Here is a 20,324-nt window from a genome sequence, read left to right as displayed (position 1 = left end):
AGATCTCTAGACCCCCCCCCACCAATTACAAATATCTCCTTACCCAAAGACCCCCTCACCTTCTTTACCCCACAACCAACAGAGATCTCTACCCCACCCACCAAGTCCAGGTCTTTCCTAACCCAAAGCTTCCCTCACACTCTCTAACCACAACCAATAGAGATCTCTAGACCCCCCACCAATTACAAATATCTCCTTACCCAAAGACCCCCTCACCTTCTTTGCCCCACAACTAACAGAGATCTCTACCCCACCCATCACCCACCAAGTCCAGGTCTTTCCTAACCCAAAGCTTCCCTCACCCTCTCTAACCACAACCAATAGAGATCTCTAGACCCCCCACCAATTACAAATATCTCCTTACCCAAAGATCCCCTCGTCTTCTTTACCCCACAACCAACAGAGACCTCTACCCCCAACCACCCCCCACCAAGTACAGGTCTTTCCCTACCCAAAGCTCCCCTCACTCTCTCTATCCCACAACCAATAGAGATCACTACTCCACATCACTTCCTCCCTGAAACTCACTCACCAGGCCTTAGGTGCAGTAGCTGTTCAGAGTGAAGGAAATTTCTCCCATTGGCTTTGTCAGGTGACCAGAACAAAGTAGGGGGGTTGGGGGAGCCTCCCTAGGCTCTGAACTGTGAGTGGCAGTGCAAGGGCGATACTTGAAAATTAAAAGATAAAGAAAAGGGTGAGCATCAAGAACAAGGGCACCCCACTCTAGTTTTATGGCACCTGCCCCGTGGGCCCGCACTAGGGACACCCTTGGCAGAAGTTCCAGAGGAACTGTCAAAGATGGGATTTTCTACTTATTGGAGAGATTATTTTCTCAAATGACAATTGTGTCTCCTGGATATCAACTTGAGGGAAGCCTCCCCAATGAACACACATAGCAACAAAAACATAACAATGGTATTAATACTTCCCAAGGCTATCCAAAACAAGCACAAAAGGTTTGGACTTGAGTTCCACTTAAAGCATAGATACAGTTTAGCCTCAAAGGGATGGGAACTGTCTTATTCTAAGGATTAGGTAAAAAAAAAGGGAAAAAGGCTGAAAAAAAAAGAAAAATTTGACCACTACATCTAAGGGCCGGTGAGCTGCAATATATTATATGTTAGTTTTTTGGGTTTAGCTATGCCTTAAAGTGGATGAAAACAATTTAGAGAATACGATTTTCTATTATCTGTGCCCAGTCTTGCCACACAGAGTTAATCCAGCGCTGAGCAATCCTCTTTTTATTGTTCAGTGAAATAAAATAGACTTCCAGATAAAGACCAAAGTCCTTGCTTGAGTGACAGGTTATTTACATATCTCATGCACTAGCTTGCAGACAAGCACAGCTTCTTGTCTATGTATATTCTGATGGCTGTTTACACTGAACTGTGGATCACCCCATGTTTTGAAAACATTTAATCAAAACACAGGAAAGACAGCCAATCCTGGGAGAGCTGGACGGGAGTGGAGAGGAGGAGAGGGGAGGGGGGTGTGAATTGTGCACTTTACAGAAGCTGTGCTTGTCTGCAAGCTAGTGCACGAGATATGTAAATAACCTGTCACTCAAGCAAAATTTTGGGGTTTACATCCACTTTAAGAGGCACCTTCCCCTGACCATAGTACCTTAATGACTGAATATAAATACAAAGAAACACTTTGAATTATTTTACTTTGCAGTTTATTATATGTAAAAGAACAGAAAAAAGTACAGGGTGCGCTCTCCAGGGATACAAAGTATCTATATATTGTCTACTCCAGGGGTCTCAAACTGGTGGCCTTCCAGCTGTTTCGGAACTACCAGTCCCATCATGCCTCTGCCTGAGGGAGTCATGTTTGTAACTGTCATCCTTGCAATGCATCATGGGACTTGTAGTTTCGCAAAAGCAGGAGGGCCACCAGTTTGAGACCCCCTGGTCTACTCCATTAACCATTCTTGCCTTATAATAAATACAACACAATAAATAGGTCCGGTATAAAGCAGGCCCCTCTAAGCAAAAAAAGCAGAATATCTTCACTGTACAAAATGAGAGATAATCGGGACGCACAGCGGCAAGGTTATCTTAGAAAGCGTTATATATGATGCAGCCAACACCATCCACAGAAAAAGAATTAGATACAAGATTCCTTCATAACTTCTCCCTGCTGAGAGCATTGGGGGCGACGATATGACAAAGTCTCATGGTGTCGGGATGGTCGGTTCTCGGAGGGATTACATCAGTTTCATCAAGATGCAGGAGAAGATCAGAGCAGACAAAGTCCAAGGCATGGAGAAACCTGGAACAACACACAGGAGATATTAGGAATGGAGCGGGAAGGGCTTCATCTTCCTATGGAAGATCTTCTGCTCAGTCCTAAGTTTTCACTGTACTTGCAGTCTGATGAAAGCCAACTTTTATACCAGATTGTGACATTATGAGAATTTAAATGTCCACCCAAAAATGTAGTTTTTGAATTTTTGCATACAATGGCGGCATTAGACAAATTTACCCTCATTTACTCTCATGGTTACAATAGTTTTACCAGGTAGGGGAAATCTGCTACAAGGACACAGAGCAATAAAAGAGCTAACAGTTACTTTGACCTTTCTGTACTCTGTAGATTTCTGTCTGTGTAGCTGTTTGGGATTTGCTCTCATTTCCTATTTAGTAAAACAGTTGTCATAGTGAAATGTCTTTTATGCCTCGTACACAAATTAAAATGCATTCTCTGGAGAGCCTGTGTGTTGCTGCGAAACAACAAATCTATAATCATCATACTAACATCTAAATATCAATTATCTAATCGGAATCCACTATTGTACATTTTATATAACTACATTGGTGCCGTGACCCGGATTTGAACTGGGGCTGCTGCTGATTTTGGACTGCAAAAGGCTCAAAGGGACACAATCTTTTTCTTAGCGTTTTTTTATCAGTGTGCTGAATGTTGACCTGGGTTTCGGCCTCTTGCTGTCCCTGTACAGCAGGCAGGGCCAGCTGATAAGGGGGGGACCTCCAGTCCTCCTATAGGGGGCCCGGGCACACTGGGGGGCCCAAACAGCAGGGGGAATTAGTGTGGTTTGGTGGAGGGGCAGTTACAGAAGAATACCCTGTGCAGCTCTCTGCAGCAGCTGAAAGCCAGTTTCTCCTCCTCTTGCCGGCTTTCAGCTGCTGCAGGGAGAGACATAGGGAATCATTCCTGTAATTGCTTCCCCGACACTTATTCCCCTCCCTGTTCTGCCTGCTTCTGTGTGTCCCCTTGTCGCTGTGAATATATATTTTTTTTATGTAAAAAAAAAACAAATAAAAAAGGTCTAATTCACACAGGTTCTCTGAAATGTCTGTGTCCACTAATAATGATTTTAGTGTATTTTTTTTAAAATATGGTCTTAATATATTGGGAGGGGGGCCTGCCAGGTAGGCTGTATGGGGCCCCTTTATTTCTAACAGCAGCCCTGACAGCAGGGCTACAATATGAGAAAAAGCAACAGCACAAAGCTGGGGCTCGGATGCCCAAAGGCTGGTAGGAGGGTCTCCTGATCATGCTGCACTGTAATAGGCTTCACAGCGCTGACATCATGCGGAGCCAGTCCTGATCGCCAGCAGCTGACTGTGAGCTTTTGGTGACCGCTCAGTCCCAGTTCTGGGGGTGCTGGTGGAGAGCTCCCCAAACAAGACAGCAATGCCTATATGCAGAGTAAGGATGTTGAGGTCCACCTGCCCTGCCCCCCACATATAAGGGTGTTGTTGCTGTAAATGGGTTCAACATGTTTAGCTACATCACTCTAAACTATTCAATTTCTCAATGTAAGAGATTACTTACCGCTGGCAGAACTGGTATCCACATAACTGGTATCAGCTGGAAATAAAGAGAAAAATATCTGTTATTTTGGAGATCTCAACCGGACTGATACTCATTCTTCTGGATATATCGTATGATATTCACATTCACTGTAGGCTGAAATAATTGTGTAGTGATCTCCATAGAAGTTAAAGCGTTTGTAAGACCTGACAATAATCCCTAACAATGGGAAATCTGCTGCTTTATTGGTCTGATAAATATACGGGACACATGGAGTAATAAATAAAACATTTTATTAGGATGGTGAAGGGTTAGAACCTCTGGTTTTTAATTGCTTTGTCCCCTCTGAGTCATTTCTCCTTACTTCCTGTTCAGGTGACAGGTATCAGACAGAACAGGAAGTGTGGGAAAATCCCCCCAAAGAAAATAAAAACAGCATTTATAAATTGACAGAAGCTTTACAGTGGTTGTAAACCCTCTACCACAGTGTTTCTCAACTCCGGTCCTCAAGGCACCCCAACAGATCATGTTTTCAGGATTTCCCTCAGATTAAAAACGGCTGTGGTAATTACTAAGGCAGTGAAACTGATACAATCACCTGTGCAAAATAATGGCAAGCCTGAAAACATGACCTGTTGGGGCGCCTTGAGGACTGGAGTTGAGAAACACTGCTCTACCATACTAGCCAGTGAAGTGAACAGCCTCAGGCGATGAACAGTGATGAAACAAATCCTTCTACATAGGTTTTACATTTAAATTTGCTGTCTTTCCCTTTCTACATCCCTTAGAACAGTGGTTCTCAACCTGAGGGGTCGGGACCCCCTCTGGGGTCAAATGATGATTTGCCAGGGGTCACCGAATCCTGGGCTGTTCCTGAAGCCCACACCGCTCTTCCTGCCTTTTGCGGCCCCCCCAGCAGGGCTGTCCATGGAGCCTGTGGCCGCCCAGTTGGGCTGTCCATGGAGCCTGTGGCCACCCAGTTGGGCTGTCCATGGAGCCTGTGGCCGCCCAGTTGGGCTGTTCCTGTGGCCCCCCCACCAAGGAGTAAGTGAAGGAATAAAAATAGAGAATACATGGAAGGGAGAGGAAAAGGGGGAGGAACCAAGAAAAAGGGAGAGAAGGAATAAGAGAAATAACAAGAAAGACGGCTAGAGAGAGGGATGGGGGAAAAAAACAAGAAATTAGGATAGAGAGAGATACAAGGGAAAGAAAGGAGAACAAAGAGAAAGAGTGGCACATCCTAAAATGTACCATAAGGGGTTTTAACACTGTATGAGTGGAAGGTACTCAGGGAGCGCTAAATGTCTGTGGGTTAGGGGTGCAAATTACTTGTCTTGCCACGCAAATAATTTTACTGTTAGGGGTCCCCACAACTTGGGAAATTTTATCAAGGGGTCATGGCGCCAGAAGGTTGAGAACCACTGCCTTAAAAGGTACACATTGGGGTAGAAATCTTGTTTCCTCATTTAGCAGTGGGAGGAGAGTCTGGGCTCACACTGTGTGAGAGCTGATTGGAGGAAGGGCACACCCCCCCTCCTCCATATAGGCAGAGGAACAAAGAAACAATGGCAGAGCTGTACTGTGAATAGACAAGCTCTCTGCTAATCTATCTTTAAGTTCCCTCCCCAACATAAATATTCAGCTGCTTTTCTCGTGTGTCAAAGAACTTGTCAGAAGTTATAATGCTGATTATGCTGATAACAGAGGAACGGGGCAGCAGAAAGACACCACACTTAGAGCTTGGGAGAGAGATAAGTAAATACTACAGGTCAGATTTCATGAATGGGGTTTACCTACATTATCCAAAACAAAAAAAGAAGATAAATGTTTTGTCTGGAGTTGGGTTTTAATAAATGTGACTGAAGAAACACAGAAAACTACTGTAACAAAACTGTGACCGTGAGATGACTTACCTGCATTCAAAAAGATGCTGGCTCTTCCTCCAATTTCCTGGGAACGACCTCCTTTGGATTGGCAGTTCTGTAAGGAAATAAAAATAAATTCAACAGAAATTCTAGACGAGTGAAATTAATGAAGGAACTGCAAATTGTATCCAAGAAACACCCCAGCTATGCTAAAGTCACATCCTCCACTTCATGTTCCTCTATCTGTGTTATCCCCACAATGAAAACGGTGGAGAATGCGGGCACCCTAGATTCTTCCATCACTCCAATGGTGAGACTTCCCTGGAATAGTTTACATTTCCCCTCCACATTGGTTTCAGTCTCTCTAAGTCATATTTCCCAATCACCTAATTATTCCACATTGTAGCGGGGCAACATGACACCATCAATTGTCTTTGTTAGAGGTCCACTTGATGTTCCTCTATCTGTGTTATCCCCACAAAGGAAACAGTGGAGAATGCGGGCACCCTAGATTCTTACATCACTCTAATGGTGAGACATCCCTGGAATAGTTTGCATTTCCCCCTCCACATTGGTTTAAGTCTCTCTAAGCCATATTCCCCTATCACCTATTTATTCTACATTGTATCGGGGCAACATGACACCATCAGTTGTCTATGTTAGAGATGAGCATGACATCATCAATTGTCTTTGTTACTGATGAGCATGACACCATCAATTGTCTTTGTTAGGGGGGGGGGCTTGGGTTTGGGCTACAGCAGATGGGCAGAACTGTGAATTCTGGTGGTGGTATCTCAATTTCAGAAGCCAACATATGATTTTAATCACCACTTTTGTGTGGAGTTGGCCATAAATTCTGCTTTCATGTTCATTATACACAACAATGTTCTACCTGCTTGGTTAGCAGCAGAAGATCGGGTAATGAGCAGAGAAGCTGGTATCTTTATGGTGGTTGGTGTGCAGTTTTAATTTTTTTTTCCGGTCCCTAAACACCTTCAAGCATCTTACCAATGCTGTGTAATGATTAGAAAGCCAAACGTGGACATTAGCACTCTTGCCGTGTAGCACTGAGGACCTCAATTCAAATACCAGCCAGGGCATTATCTGCATGGAGTTTGCGTGTTTTGCTTGTGTTGGTTTCCTCCAAGGACATGCAGGTTGGATATTTGGCTCCTGTCCAAATTGATGCTAGTATGTGTGTGTATGGCTATGTAAGACCCTGCCCGATCCTTCAGGTACAGAAATCACAAAACACCCTCTATGTGTATGGTGAGTCTTACCGAGGCACAATCAGTAGTGCAGAGTGCAAGATCGGCAAAGAGATAGACGGCGTTAGAGTTGGCAATCTTGAAGACTTTCATATCAAAACGAGCTTCATTGGTGACTCCATTGCTTTCCACTGTTAGCTGGTCAGCAGGTACATCGCTACCTGCACACCTGGATACAGAAAACCTTTCATTAGTTTTCAGTTACTGTAATCCAATGATGAGAACACAATACTGGCACATTCTATTACAGATGAACAATATATGGGGTATGTTCTCTTTCTATATACTGTATATATTATAGATGGACTATACGTGGCATGTCTTCATTATTTATATGTACAGTGGAACCTCAGATTGCGAGTAACGCAGCTAATGAGCGTTTCGAAATACGAGCGCTGTATTTTTAAAAATCCTAACTCGGTTTGCGAGTGTTGTCTCAAAAGACGAGCAGGATTCAGGCCAAAGCGGTGTGCAGTATCATGATTGGCACCATTCGTAGCCGTTTGGAAATGTTCGTAAAGACACAGAAATACTCAGTTCCCGAGCCTTTCCGAGGTCAGCCGAGCTGTCCTCCGGCCTTTCCGGCTGTTTCCGAGGCTCTCTCCAGCGCTCCCCCCCACCTCTGGTCGCATGCGGTATTGCATGCCATTGAAGTCAATGCAGAAACAAATATTTTCGTTTCCATTGACTTCAATGGGGAAACTCGCTTTGATATGCGAGTACTTGGGGTTACAAGCGTTCTCCTGGAACGGATTGTCCTCGTAATCCGAGGTTCCACTGTATATTAGAGCTGAACAATTCCAGGCATGTGTTCATTATATTGTTTCTGTTACTCAGAAGTCCTCAATTTACATTTGAATTGGTCATTTTTGGTGGAATCATTGTGCCATACACAAGAAATGTATTGTGACCCATAATTCTTCACACCTACATGATTTTCTCCTTAAAGGGGTTGTAAAGGGAAAAAAAATCCCTAAATAGCTTCCTTTACCTCAGTGCAGTCCTCCTTCACTTACCTCATTCTTCCATTTTGCTTTTTAAATGTCCTTATTTCTTCTGAGAAATCCTCACTTCCTGTTCTTCTGTCTGTAACTCCACACAGTAATGCAAGGCTTTCTCCCTGGTGTTGAGAAAGCCTCTTGAGGGGGGAGGGGGCGAGCAGGAGTGTCAGGACGCTCACTAACACACAGCTCCTTTCTCTATCTGCAAAGTTTGAGGACCCAGTTTGTTGACCGGGGGACCTACGGCCAGGGAGCACCGATTTTTCAAAGCCAGGCACCCCTTCCGTAGACTCCCATGTTAAACGGTCATTTCTCTTGTGAATTTGGGGACCCGGTACTGGCTGGTTGTAGGTCCCCTGGACACGGATCTTGGCACACATGTAGCCCCAATTCTCTTCCACAAATGTGAAAAGTTTGTTGTCTGGGGGACCTACGGCTGGGGAGCACTGATTTTTCAAACCTGGGCACCCCTTCTATAGACTCCCATGTTAAACGTCAGCCTAGGCATGGGCACAGTGAGGCATGGGCACAGTGAGGCATGGACACAGTGAGGCATGGGCACAGTGAGGCATGCACATGGACACAGTGAGGCAAAGTGAGGCACAGTGAGGCATGCAGATAAACTTATGGCTTATACTCGAGTCAATACGTTTTCCCAGTTTTTTGTGGTAAAATGAGGTGCCTCTGCTTTTATTTGGGTCGGCTTATACTCGAGTATATACGGTGCTCTTAAGCCAGCCAAACGCTTCAAATCTCAACCCATGTATGGTCAGGCTAAATGTATCCAAGCTGATCGATCAACTTGAGTACAACCAGCCTGTCAGATCTTTACATGCGATTATTACTAGCGGCTGTTATAGCCTCACAATGGCTCCCATGGTTGCAGGAAAGAAGTTTGCTCCCACTATGGTCGGTCTTAAGACCTTAAGGTGATTCTGAGTGTTGTTTTCTGTATTTCGAGAATTATTTCTGCAGTCAAAGTGTACAAAGATCACACAGAACTGCTAACCCAGTGCACTGTGTACTTACCCGTCCTTAAGAAGATAGTACTTTTGCTCGCTTGAATTGGTAGGAGAGGCATAAATATTCACCACCTTGAGTTTGAAGGTGTTCACATCCAGATCTGGTACTTGCACTGAGAGGTAAATAAGATCTTCCACAGTCAGGGAGTCGGAGTCGGAGAGAGGGGTGGTAAATGTGTTATCTGTGAAGGCCATCATTACGGCTACATAACTTCCATTTCCTGAAGGGCCGTTTATTACCGTGGTCCTGGAAAATAAATACAGAACAGAAGGTCACCTACCTAGGAACTTATGCAGGTATGTGGTCATTCATCAATGCTAGTATACAGACTGCATGCAGAACTGAAACATTCGAGGATTAAGAAAGAGCCACCGTATTATTTATTTTTTTAAAGCGCCCCCCCCGTCCCCGGGAGCTCACGCAGCAAAGAAAACGCATGCGTAAGTCGCGCCCGCAAATGTAAACGGTGTTCAAATCACACATGTGAGGTATCGTCGAAATCCTCGGAGCGAGAGCAATAATTCTAGCAAAAGACCTCCTCTGTAACTCTAATCTGAAAAAAATGTATGCGTTGTCAATGGAGATTTTTAGGTATGGTAGTTTGTCACCATTCCATGAGTGTGCGCCATTTTAAAGCGTGACGTGTTAGGTATCTATTTACTCGGCGTAACATCATCTTTCACAATATGCAAAAAAATGTGTACTGTTTCGTTTTTTATTATTATTATTATTATTATTATTATTATTATTATTATTATTATTCATGAAAGTGTTTTTTTTCCCTCCAAAAAATTCAGTTTGAAAGACCGCTGAGCAAATACTGTGTGACATAAAATATTGAAAAAATCGCCATTTTAGTCTCTAGGGTCTGTGCTAAAAAAAATATATATAAATATAATGTTTGGGGGTTCTAAGTAATTTTCTAGCAAAAAATACGGATAACTTGTAAGCAACAAATGTCAGAAATAGGCTTATGCCCATAGGCGTGCGCAGAGGGAGTGTCCTGGGCACACCCTAATGACCCTATTCATGGCAGATTCCCCCTGCTGAAATTTCACCAAAGATTCTAAATAAATATATATATATATATATATATATATATATATATATATATATATATATACAGTATATATATATATATATATATATATATATATATATATATATATATATATATATATATATATATATATATATATATATATATATATAAAATATATAAATAAAATTTTAAAAAATAATACAAAAATGTAATAATAAAAATAAAAAACTACTGACACTGTCCACTACCCTACTACATTTTAAAATTACATTCATTTATTTTGTGTGCGTGTGTGTTTATAAATATATATATAGCTATATATATATATATAGATGTATATATATATATATATATATATATATATATATATACGCATGTGTGTTTGCGTATTGGGCTGCACACCTATGCGTATGCCCCGTACACACGACCGAAATTTGCGTTGTGATAAAATCCGATGGATTTTTCTGACGGAATTCCGTTCAAGCTTGTCTCGCATACACACTGTCACACCAAATTCCGACCGTCCAAAGCGCGGTGATGTACAACACTACGACGAGCCGAGAAAAATGAAGTTCAATGCTTCCGAGCAATGCGTCAACTTGATTCTGAGCATGCGTGTTTTTTTTTTCCATACATACGAACAGAATTTCCGATAGAAATTGTTTTCATTGGAAAAAAAGAGAACAAGTCCGTCGGAATTTCCGATGGGAAAAACCCAGATGGGGCGCACACACGGTCGGATGAAAAACTTCCGTCTGACTTTTTCCATCGGAAATTCCGATCGTGTGTACAAGGCATTAGGCATTAAAGGACCAATTACACAAGAGTATGTTCTAGAATGTAATATCATAAGAGATAAGAAAGACCGACACTACGTGATGATAATTACCCGAGTATTGGGTGCAGAGTCACATTAAGTTTGACGTTTATATTCAGCGGATAAGCGCAGGAAATATTCTGGACAACGTCATTTGTTAATTGGATTGGAAACGTCTTGCTAAAAATATGCAGCTGGTTTGTGTAGGTGACATGAGTCGAATTCACCTGTAGAGAGAAGAAGCACAGAAGTCATTAGACCGGGTCAGAAAACCTCCATACAGTAATAATATCAGTATATTCCCTGTGAGGTCAAGAAGGAAGTCTCCAAGTTTTGTTAAAGTAGAACTCCAGCCCAAAAACAACCAGAAAAAAAATGAATAGCCCAAAGATAAAATAACAAAAGTTGCTTTTTACTTCAACATTCAACTTCGATGCAGAGATTTTTCCTGCGGTACTTTTTGTTGCCCATTTCATGTGCTCAATCTGATGGCCACTACCACTTTCTATGATCCCAGGTCCCCTTGGATGCCCCAGCCTGTGACTGGACAGTGAAAGGAGAAGTGTAGGACTGATGAGATAGGCTCTGTTCACATCTAGTCGTTGCTATGTTTTTGTACAGGCGTTTTCAAGGTCAAAAGGTCACCAATGCAAAACGCCTGTAATCTGCCAAAAATAGGAGCTACTGTACTTGTTTGAGCAACGGGCGTTTTTTTTTTTTTTTTGTTAGGCGACAGAACGTTCAGATGTGAACAGGGGGCCACTGAAATGAATGGGATTTGTCTTGTTGGGTGTTTTTAGAGCTGAGGCTTACAGCAGGAAAAACGCCCAAAAACGGAAATCTAAGCCCGGATTCACATACATTGGCGCATATTTATGCCGGCGTAGCGCAGAGAGGCAAGCACCAAATTCTCAAAGCACTTGCCTCCCAAACTGCGCTGGGTTCCCTCGGCGTAAGCCGTAGTAGGTGGAAGTGGGCGTGAGCCATGCTAATGAGGCGTGACCCCATGCAAATGATGGGCCAAGTGCCATATAAGTACTTAAAACGAACGGCGCATGCGCAGTCCCGTGGCCGCATCCCTGTGCGCATGCTCAGAATCACATCGGAACTACTCCCTAAGATACGAGGGATCACTGCCTACGACGTGAACGTAACCTACGCCCAGAACTATTCACGTACTACGTAAACGACGTAAAATACGACGGCTGTGTTCCCTGGTCCATACCTTAGCATGACTTGCGCCTCATATATGGGGCATAAATTTACTCCGGATGTACGACTTACGCAAACCGCGTATATTATGCGCCGGGCGCAAGAAAGTTTGTGAATCGGCGTATCTCCCTCATTTGCATATGTGCATAGAAAATCAATGGGAGCGGTAAATATGCGCCCACGATACGCCGATGTAGGAAAGTTACATGGGTCGGATGAAGCCTATTTTCAGGCATATCTAGTTTTGTGGGCACGGTGCACAGATACGACGCCGCATATTTACACTTACGCTACGTATCTCGAGATACGTTGGTGTAAGTGCTTTGTGAATCTGGGCCCTAGGTTTGAAACGGAACCTTAAAGCGGAGTTCCACCCTAAATTGGCACCTTTGGCATCTTTCAGGTGTAGGGGGGGGGACACGATACCTGTCGTTGACAGGTATCCTTCCCCACTTCCGGGAGTCCGTCCGCGGTGTGCGGCCCGTGATGTCACCGTTGGGCACTGTCCTCATCCTCCCCGGCCGCTGGGCCAATAGGAGAGAGGAGCGGGGCCTCGCACATGCGCAGTAGGGTTCCCGGCTAAAGGCAAAAGGCTACACTGCCGGGTACCCTTACCCAGAATGGCGGCAGCAGCACCCGACAGCTGATGGAAATATCAGCTGCGGTGCCGACATCGAGGCACTCCAGGACAGGTAAGTGTCCATTTATTAAAAGCCAGCAGCTGCAGTATATGCAGCTGTTGGCTTTTATTTTTTTATTTTTTTCCCCAGAACACCGCTATAATATCTCTCTGTCACTCTTACTAGTAAAAATAAAATCAATAAATCAATAAAAATGTATAAATATATCCCATAGTTTGTAGACGCTAAAACTTTTGCACAAACCAATCAAAATATGCTTTTTGAGATTTTTTTTTTTACCAAACACATGTAGCAAAATACATATTGGCCTAAATTAATGAAGAAATTGGATTATTTTTTTTATTATTTTTGGGATAATTTTCTATTTTTTTTGCAGAAAGTAAAAAATATTGTTTTTTCCCCCAAATTGTCGGTCTTTTTTTGTTTATAGCGCAAGAAAATAAAAAGAACGCAGAGGTGATCAAATACCACCAAAAGAAAGCTCTATTTGTGGGGGGGGGGGGGGGGGAGACATCAATTTTACGACCACACAGTTGTCAGTTAAAGTAATGCAGTGCCGTATCGCAAAAAAAAAAAATGGCCTGGTCAGGAAGGGGGTAGGTTCCTAAAACATAACATTTTTGTCAATACATGTTTTATTGTATCTGTTTTTGCTTCTCTTGTATAACAAACAGTCAGACGGTGTCAGGGGAACTTACCGCAGCTTCAGTGTTACAGTCAGAGGCTGCCAATGGGCGATGAAGGGTGATCTCCGATTTTCCATCCACAACCTCCCTTACTGCCAGACACTCGGAGTTGGTGCTGTTCAGCCTGATATCAGATGTATTATAGCCTTGTGCTTCCAACCAACATTTTGACACTTGTATATTGAACTTTGCTCCAGTACAAGTAAGATTTACGTCTGGAGTGGCTCCTGAAAAATTAGTAAATTTATTAAGTATTTCTGAGATGAGAAGGTGACGGTGATGTGATTCATGTACATTATACACTATATATATTATTATACACTGTATATATTATTTTCTATATATACCCACTTTAGGGTTACAAGAGTGACCAGGTACTGAGGAGAAAGCTGCCGTAGAGTCAAAGAGATAAATCCCAATTGAACTTCCAGTTTACATACAAAATGTTAGTGATCAGTGTAGTGTCCCCTTACATTGATGATCAGTGTAGTGTCCCCTTACATTGATGATCAGTGTAGTGTCCCCCTTACATTGATGATCAGTGTAGTGTCCCCTTACATTGATGATCAGTGTAGTGTCCCCTTACATTGATGATCAGTGTAGTGTCCCCTTACATTGATGATCAGTGTAGTGTCCCCCTTACATTGATGATCAGTGTAGTGTCCCCTTACATTGATGATCAGTGTAGTGCCCCCTTACATTGATGATCAGTGTAGTGTCCCCTTACATTGATGTGGAAAAAATTGTGGGAGCAACTGCGCTAATATATAAAAATGAACAAACTAATGCTCTTAAAAAATACACGTGTGTAAACAAAATCAATGTAAATAAAGCTGCACCTTCCTGTAAATATTGTACAGTAAAACATAAATGGAAAAAACAAGATGCGCTATATAAAAAGAAACAAACTTTTTCTAAATAATCATGACATAGATCAATGTCCATATATGATCTAAAAACAAAAAGAAAGTCCAGATCCCCAGTGAAGTGAAGGAAACGGAAAAATTAGTCCATAAGTGCTTGATCTAAAACTGTAGTGACGATCCAATGAATAGCAAAACCTCCACCATGAATCAAGATGTCTGCTTACCAGATGACCAGCGGTCTCTTAATTAAAAGAAGACCAGAGGAGGCGTGTAGATAAACACTATGGCAGTTGGATTGTAGAAAAGCTGTATAGCAAGTACACCTCCGTCTCAAGCCTCTTGAAGAACAGCACTCTTTTCCAAATGCTGAAATGGATTGGATCCACTTCCGGCCTCCTCGTCTTTCTTATCGAATTTCTTAATCATTTCCGGATATCTCTGCTCTGCTACCGGGACCGGAGGAGATAGTCAGCACAGCACAGAACACACTGCGCCTGCGTACAGCTCTGCGCCCCGCCCACCGTGTGTACTAGAGTCAGAGACTTGTCCAGTGTCAGGACTGAGGACTCTGTGTAATGAGGAGGCATGCCTCCTCATTACACAGAGTCCTCAGTCCTGACACTGGACAAGTCTCTGACTCTAGTACACACGGTGGGCGGGGCGCAGAGCTGTACGCAGGCGCAGTGTGTTCTGTGCTGTGCTGACTATCTCCTCCGGTCCCGGTAGCAGAGCAGAGATATCCGGAAATGATTAAGAAATTCGATAAGAAAGACGAGGAGGCCGGAAGTGGATCCAATCCATTTCAGCATTTGGAAAAGAGTGCTGTTCTTCAAGAGGCTTGAGACGGAGGTGTACTTGCTATACAGCTTTTCTACAATCCAACTGCCATAGTGTTTATCTACACGCCTCCTCTGGTCTTCTTTTAATTAAGAGACCGCTGGTCATCTGGTAAGCAGACATCTTGATTCATGGTGGAGGTTTTGCTATTCATTGGATCGTCACTACAGTTTTAGATCAAGCACTTATGGACTAATTTTTCCGTTTCCTTCACTTCACTGGGGATCTGGACTTTCTTTTTGTTTTTAGATCATATATGGACATTGATCTATGTCATGATTATTTAGAAAAAGTTTGTTTCTTTTTATATAGCGCATCTTGTTTTTTCCCCTTACATTGATGATCAGTGTAGTGTCCCCTTACATTGATGATCAGTGTAGTGTCCCCTTACATTGATGATCAGTGTAGTGTCCCCCTTACATTGATGATCAGTGTAGTGTCCCCCTTACATTGATGATCAGTGTAGTGTCCCCTTACATTGATGATCAGTGTAGTGTCCCCCTTACATTGATGATCAGTGTAGTGTCCCTTTACATTGATGATCAGTGTAGTGTCCCCTTACATTGATGATCAGTGTAGTGTCCCCCTTACATTGATGATCAGTGTAGTGTCCCCTTACATTGATGATCAGTGTAGTGTCCCCTTACATTGATGATCAGTGTAGTATCCCCCTTACATTGATGATCAGTGTAGTGTCCCCTTACATTGATGATCAGTGTAGTGTCTCCTTACATTGATGATCAGTGTAGTGTCCCCTTACATTGATGATCTGTGTAGTGTCCCCTTACATTGATGATCAGTGTAGTGTCCCCCTTACATTGATGATCAGTGTAGTGTCCCCTTACATTGATGATCAGTGTAGTGTCCCCCTTACATTGATGATCAGTGTAGTGTCCCCTTACATTGATGATCAGTGTAGTGTCCCCTTACATTGATGATCAGTGTAGTGTCCCCCTTACATTGATGATCAGTGTAGTGTCCCCCTTACATTGATGATCAGTGTAGTGTCCCCTTACATTGATGATCAGTGTAGTGTCCCCTTACATTGATGATCAGTGTAGTGTCCCCCTTACATTGATGATCAGTGTAGTGTCCCCCTTACATTGATGATCAGTGTAGTGTCCCCCTTACATTGATGATCAGTGTAGTGTCCCCCTTACATTGATGATCAGTGTAGTGTCCCCCTTACATTGATGATCAGTTTAGTGTCCCCTTACATTGATGATCAGTGTAGTGTCCCCTTACATTGATGATCAGTGTAGTGCCCCCTTACATTGATGATCAGTGTAGTGTCCCCTTACATTGATGATCAGTGTAGTGTCCCCTTACATTGATGGTCAGTGTAGTGTCCCCTTACATTGATGATCAGTGTAGTGTCCCCTTACATTGATGGTCAGTGTAGTGTCCCCTTACATTGATGATCAGTGTAGTGTCCCCTTACATTGATGGTCAGTGTAGTGTCCCCTTACATTGATGATCAGTGTAGTGTCCCCCTTACATTGATGATCAGTGTAGTGTCCCTCTTACATTGATGATCAGTGTAGTGTCCCCCTTACATTGATGATCAGTGTAGTGTCCCCCTTACATTGATGATCAGTGTAGTGCCCCCTTACATTGATGATCAGTGTAGTGTCCCCCTTACATTGATGATCAGTGTAGTGTCCCCCTTACATTGATGATCAGTGTAGTGTCCCCCCTTACATTGATGATCAGTGTAGTGTCCCCTTACATTGATGATCAGTGTAGTGTCCCCCTTACATTGATGATCAGTGTAGTGTCCCCTTACATTGATGATCAGTGTAGTGTCCCCCTTACATTGATGATCAGTGTAGTGCCCCCTTACATTGATGATCAGTGTAGTGTCCCCCTTACATTGATGATCAGTGTAGTGTCCCCTTACATTGATGATCAGTGTAGTGTCCCCTTACATTGATGATCAGTGTAGTGTCCCCCTTACATTGATGATCAGTGTAGTGTCCCCCTTACATTGATGATCAGTGTAGTGTCCCCCTTACATTGATGATCAGTGTAGTGCCCCTTACATTGATGATCAGTGTAGTGTCCCCTTACATTGGTGATCAGTGTAGTGTCCCCTTACATTGGTGATCAGTGTAGTGCCCCCTTACATTGGTGATCAGTGTAGTGTCCCCTTACATTGGTGATCAGTGTAGTGCCCCCCTTACATTGATGATCAGTGTAGTGTCCCCCTTACATTGATGATCAGTGTAGTGTCCCCTTACATTGATGATCAGTGTAGTGTCTCCTTACATTGATGATCAGTGTAGTGTCCCCTTACATTGATGAGCTTAAGGTTCCATCTGAACACAACTACCTTGGAATTTCATGCATTTGGATCGCAACATTGACTATATTTATATGTCCATAGATAGAGACCCCGCCCCTTTGTATACAGCAATTGTCCCCCACCGGACCTGTCATCCAGTGGGAGTGAAGCAATGAGACCAGACTTATCTGAGAGACAGAATTAGCTCATGGAACCCCAAGCAACCTTTGGAGGAACCCTTGCATTCTACAGAACTTTGTTTCGGAAAGTCCGATATAGGGAGAACACAGGAGTCCTTTAGAAACTAATGACTATTTTTCAGAATTGCTCCTATTCCATCCCACCCAAAACCCCTTCCCCCAAAGCCACAAATCTCGGTGCAAACAGTGACTGTTCAATTGGGAACAAGATAAATCAACTTCTGTGGTTATGGTTTGCAATCCCACCTCCGTATTACCCACAGCAATCCAATACACAATTGTACAAATGTGTATGTGACGGTCAGATTATACTTGTACGATCCACCACTCAAATGTTGAGGAAGCCGGGGGGGGGGGGGGGTTCATTTACACCGGGGCGCTCCATTGTGGTTCATTTACCAGGCAGGTGTAAATGGGCCATTACACATGTACATGTACGTTATATGGACCTCATATGGTTTATATAAAAATGCAATATTTTTAAAAGGCACAAGATCCATTGTGACCATTGTATTAAATCATACCATACCTCGTTTGAATGTATAGAAAGTTGAATTGCACTGGCAGGTATTAGTACTATTGTTACAAATCTCATCAGTAGAGCAGGTTTCAGTTCCACAGGTCAGAGACGCAGCCACTGGAGAGACAGAAAAAAACATTAAAGTACATCCCGTGCTCCTGTGTGAAAGTCTAAAGAGATCTCACATCCAACTACAATGTAACAAGAGGACCAAAAATAAATAAATCAGCGATAATGTTCGGTTTGTTCTTCATAACTCTCCAATTTGTGTCAAACTGTTGCAACTTGTATCCAAATGTTCCAATATACAAACTTGTTTCACAATTGTTACAATTCATAAACAAAGTGCTCAAAGTAGTAGTTGGAACAATTATCAATTCCCGACTCCCTATGCAAACTCCCTCTACCTCGGGCTGCCCAAATACCAGATTTCTCATCTACAAGTCGTTCAGAACACGGCAGCCAGACTGGTAACGGGGAAAAAAAACCCTGGGAACCAATCTTCCCGTCCCTGAGAACCCTCCATTGGCTAGCTGTTAAAGATCGGGTTACTTTCAAGACCCTCTGCCTCCCCCTTCCCTGCACACAAGGAAATGCCCCTCAATATTTATGCAAGAAAATAAAATACTACAACCCCAATCGTGTTCTTCGATCAACCAACCAAAACCTCCTCCAAATCCCCAAGTCTAAAGAAGAACGAAGATTCGCAGTCCAAGGACCACGGCTATGGAACTATCTACTAACTAACATCCGAATGGAAGAAAATCATCGGGCCTTCAGAAATAAACTTAAAGCGGAGGTTCGGCCGATTTTTTAAACTTTAAAAAAATGCACACTTACCTGTCCAGCGCGCCCGCAATGTCAGCAGCCGAGGCTGAGCAATCGCTCGGATGCTTCCGCCGCCATCCTCGGTGAGGGAATCAGGAAGTGAAGCCTTGCGGCTTCACTGCCCAATTCCCTACTGTGCATACGCGATGATCGCGCCGCACCGTCACTGGTCCCAGCTCTCTCCTGGGAACAGTATGCCCCAGAAGAGGGGGGGGGGTAACGTCACAGGCCGGATTCCCCGCGGGGATCTGAACCCCCCTCCCCCTGAAAGGTGCCAAATATGACACCGGAGGGGGGGAGGGATCCAAAAAGTGGAGGTTCACTTTTTGTGTGAACCTCCGCATTATGACCTACCTATTCTGAAGGATCAGACGACAATGGATACAAAGCGCCTTGAGGCGATTTAGTTCGCTTTTGTAGCTCTATACAAGTTATTCACTCACTCACTCACTCGAAGATACACAGTTATGCCGCGTACACGTGCTCAGAATTTCCGACAACAAATGTTCGATGGGAGCTTGTTGTCGGAAAATCCGACCGTGTGTAGGCTCCATCGGACATTAGCTGTCGGATTTTCCGACAACAAATGTTTGAGAGCTGGTTCTCAATTTTTCCGACAACAAAAGTTCGGAAATTCCTATCGTGTGTATTCCAACGCACCAAAAAACACGCATGCTCTGAATCAAGTACGAGACGGAAGCGATCAGTCTGGTAAAACTAGCGTTTGTAATGGACACAGCACATTCATCACACTGTAACGGACTGAAAAGCACGAGGCTGAAAAGCGCGAATCGTCTCTCACCAAACTTCTACTAACACGACTGGTATTGAACTTCCCTTTAATAGTGCCGTCGTACGTGTTGTACGTCACCGCGTTCTTGACGTTCGGAATTTCCGACAACATTTGTGTGACCGTGTGTATGCAAGACAAGTTTAAACCAACATTCCATTGGAAAAAAATCCAAGGTTTTTTTATCGGAATGTCGGATTGTCTGTATGCGGCTTTAGAGAATGGATCTCCCTCGCTGTTTCTTTGTCTATTTGCCCCTTCCTGATCATTCCCTCCAATTTCTGGGAACGATCGCTGTCTGTATTACAGATGTGTTATTAGAAGATAAAAAGAAGACAAACGTCACTCACCCGCCATGACAGCGCACAGTACAGAGAGCAGCAGTGTTGTCTTCATGGTGATCAGGGACCCTAGAAAATACATTCTATATGAGCAACTAATTTCTGTTTGTGATTTAGCAAAAAAAAAGGAAAAAATCCTACAGAATTTTGCATTATTTTATATATAGTTTTATACAGTAAAAGTCAAAATAAATCGATATAAATAGAAACTAAAAAAACACAAACATCTATAAATGTTACAATATTGTTTTTTTTATTATTGACTGTTAAGCCTCGTACACACGATCAGTTTCCTCAACGGGAAAACTGTGAGGAGAGCCTTT

General features: G+C 43.1%; 1 protein-coding gene across 1 annotated transcript in view; it reads right to left on the bottom strand.

Moving 5' to 3' along the window:
- Nucleotides 1-1,661: 1,661 nt before the first annotated feature.
- The window catches only part of LOC120915891 (uromodulin-like), a 21,277-nt gene continuing 2,614 nt past the window's right edge, over nucleotides 1,662-20,324 (bottom strand). The window contains exons 2-10 of the mRNA XM_040326704.1: nucleotides 20,011-20,070; nucleotides 18,052-18,159; nucleotides 13,330-13,562; nucleotides 10,869-11,023; nucleotides 8,944-9,183; nucleotides 6,926-7,082; nucleotides 5,694-5,760; nucleotides 3,802-3,837; nucleotides 1,662-2,274 (exon numbers count right to left, since the gene is read on the bottom strand). Of these exons, the coding sequence (XP_040182638.1) occupies nucleotides 2,210-2,274; nucleotides 3,802-3,837; nucleotides 5,694-5,760; nucleotides 6,926-7,082; nucleotides 8,944-9,183; nucleotides 10,869-11,023; nucleotides 13,330-13,562; nucleotides 18,052-18,159; nucleotides 20,011-20,056 (1,107 nt within the window). The 5' untranslated portion in view covers nucleotides 20,057-20,070 and the 3' untranslated portion in view covers nucleotides 1,662-2,209. The remainder of the gene's footprint in view (nucleotides 2,275-3,801; nucleotides 3,838-5,693; nucleotides 5,761-6,925; nucleotides 7,083-8,943; nucleotides 9,184-10,868; nucleotides 11,024-13,329; nucleotides 13,563-18,051; nucleotides 18,160-20,010; nucleotides 20,071-20,324) is intronic.

The sequence above is a fragment of the Rana temporaria genome, chromosome 10 (assembly GCF_905171775.1).
Source record: "Rana temporaria chromosome 10, aRanTem1.1, whole genome shotgun sequence".
NCBI classification, from domain to species: domain Eukaryota; kingdom Metazoa; phylum Chordata; class Amphibia; order Anura; family Ranidae; genus Rana; species Rana temporaria.
The sequence above is the reverse complement of the archived record's forward strand: the minus strand, read 5'-3'. Positions and strand labels throughout refer to the sequence as shown.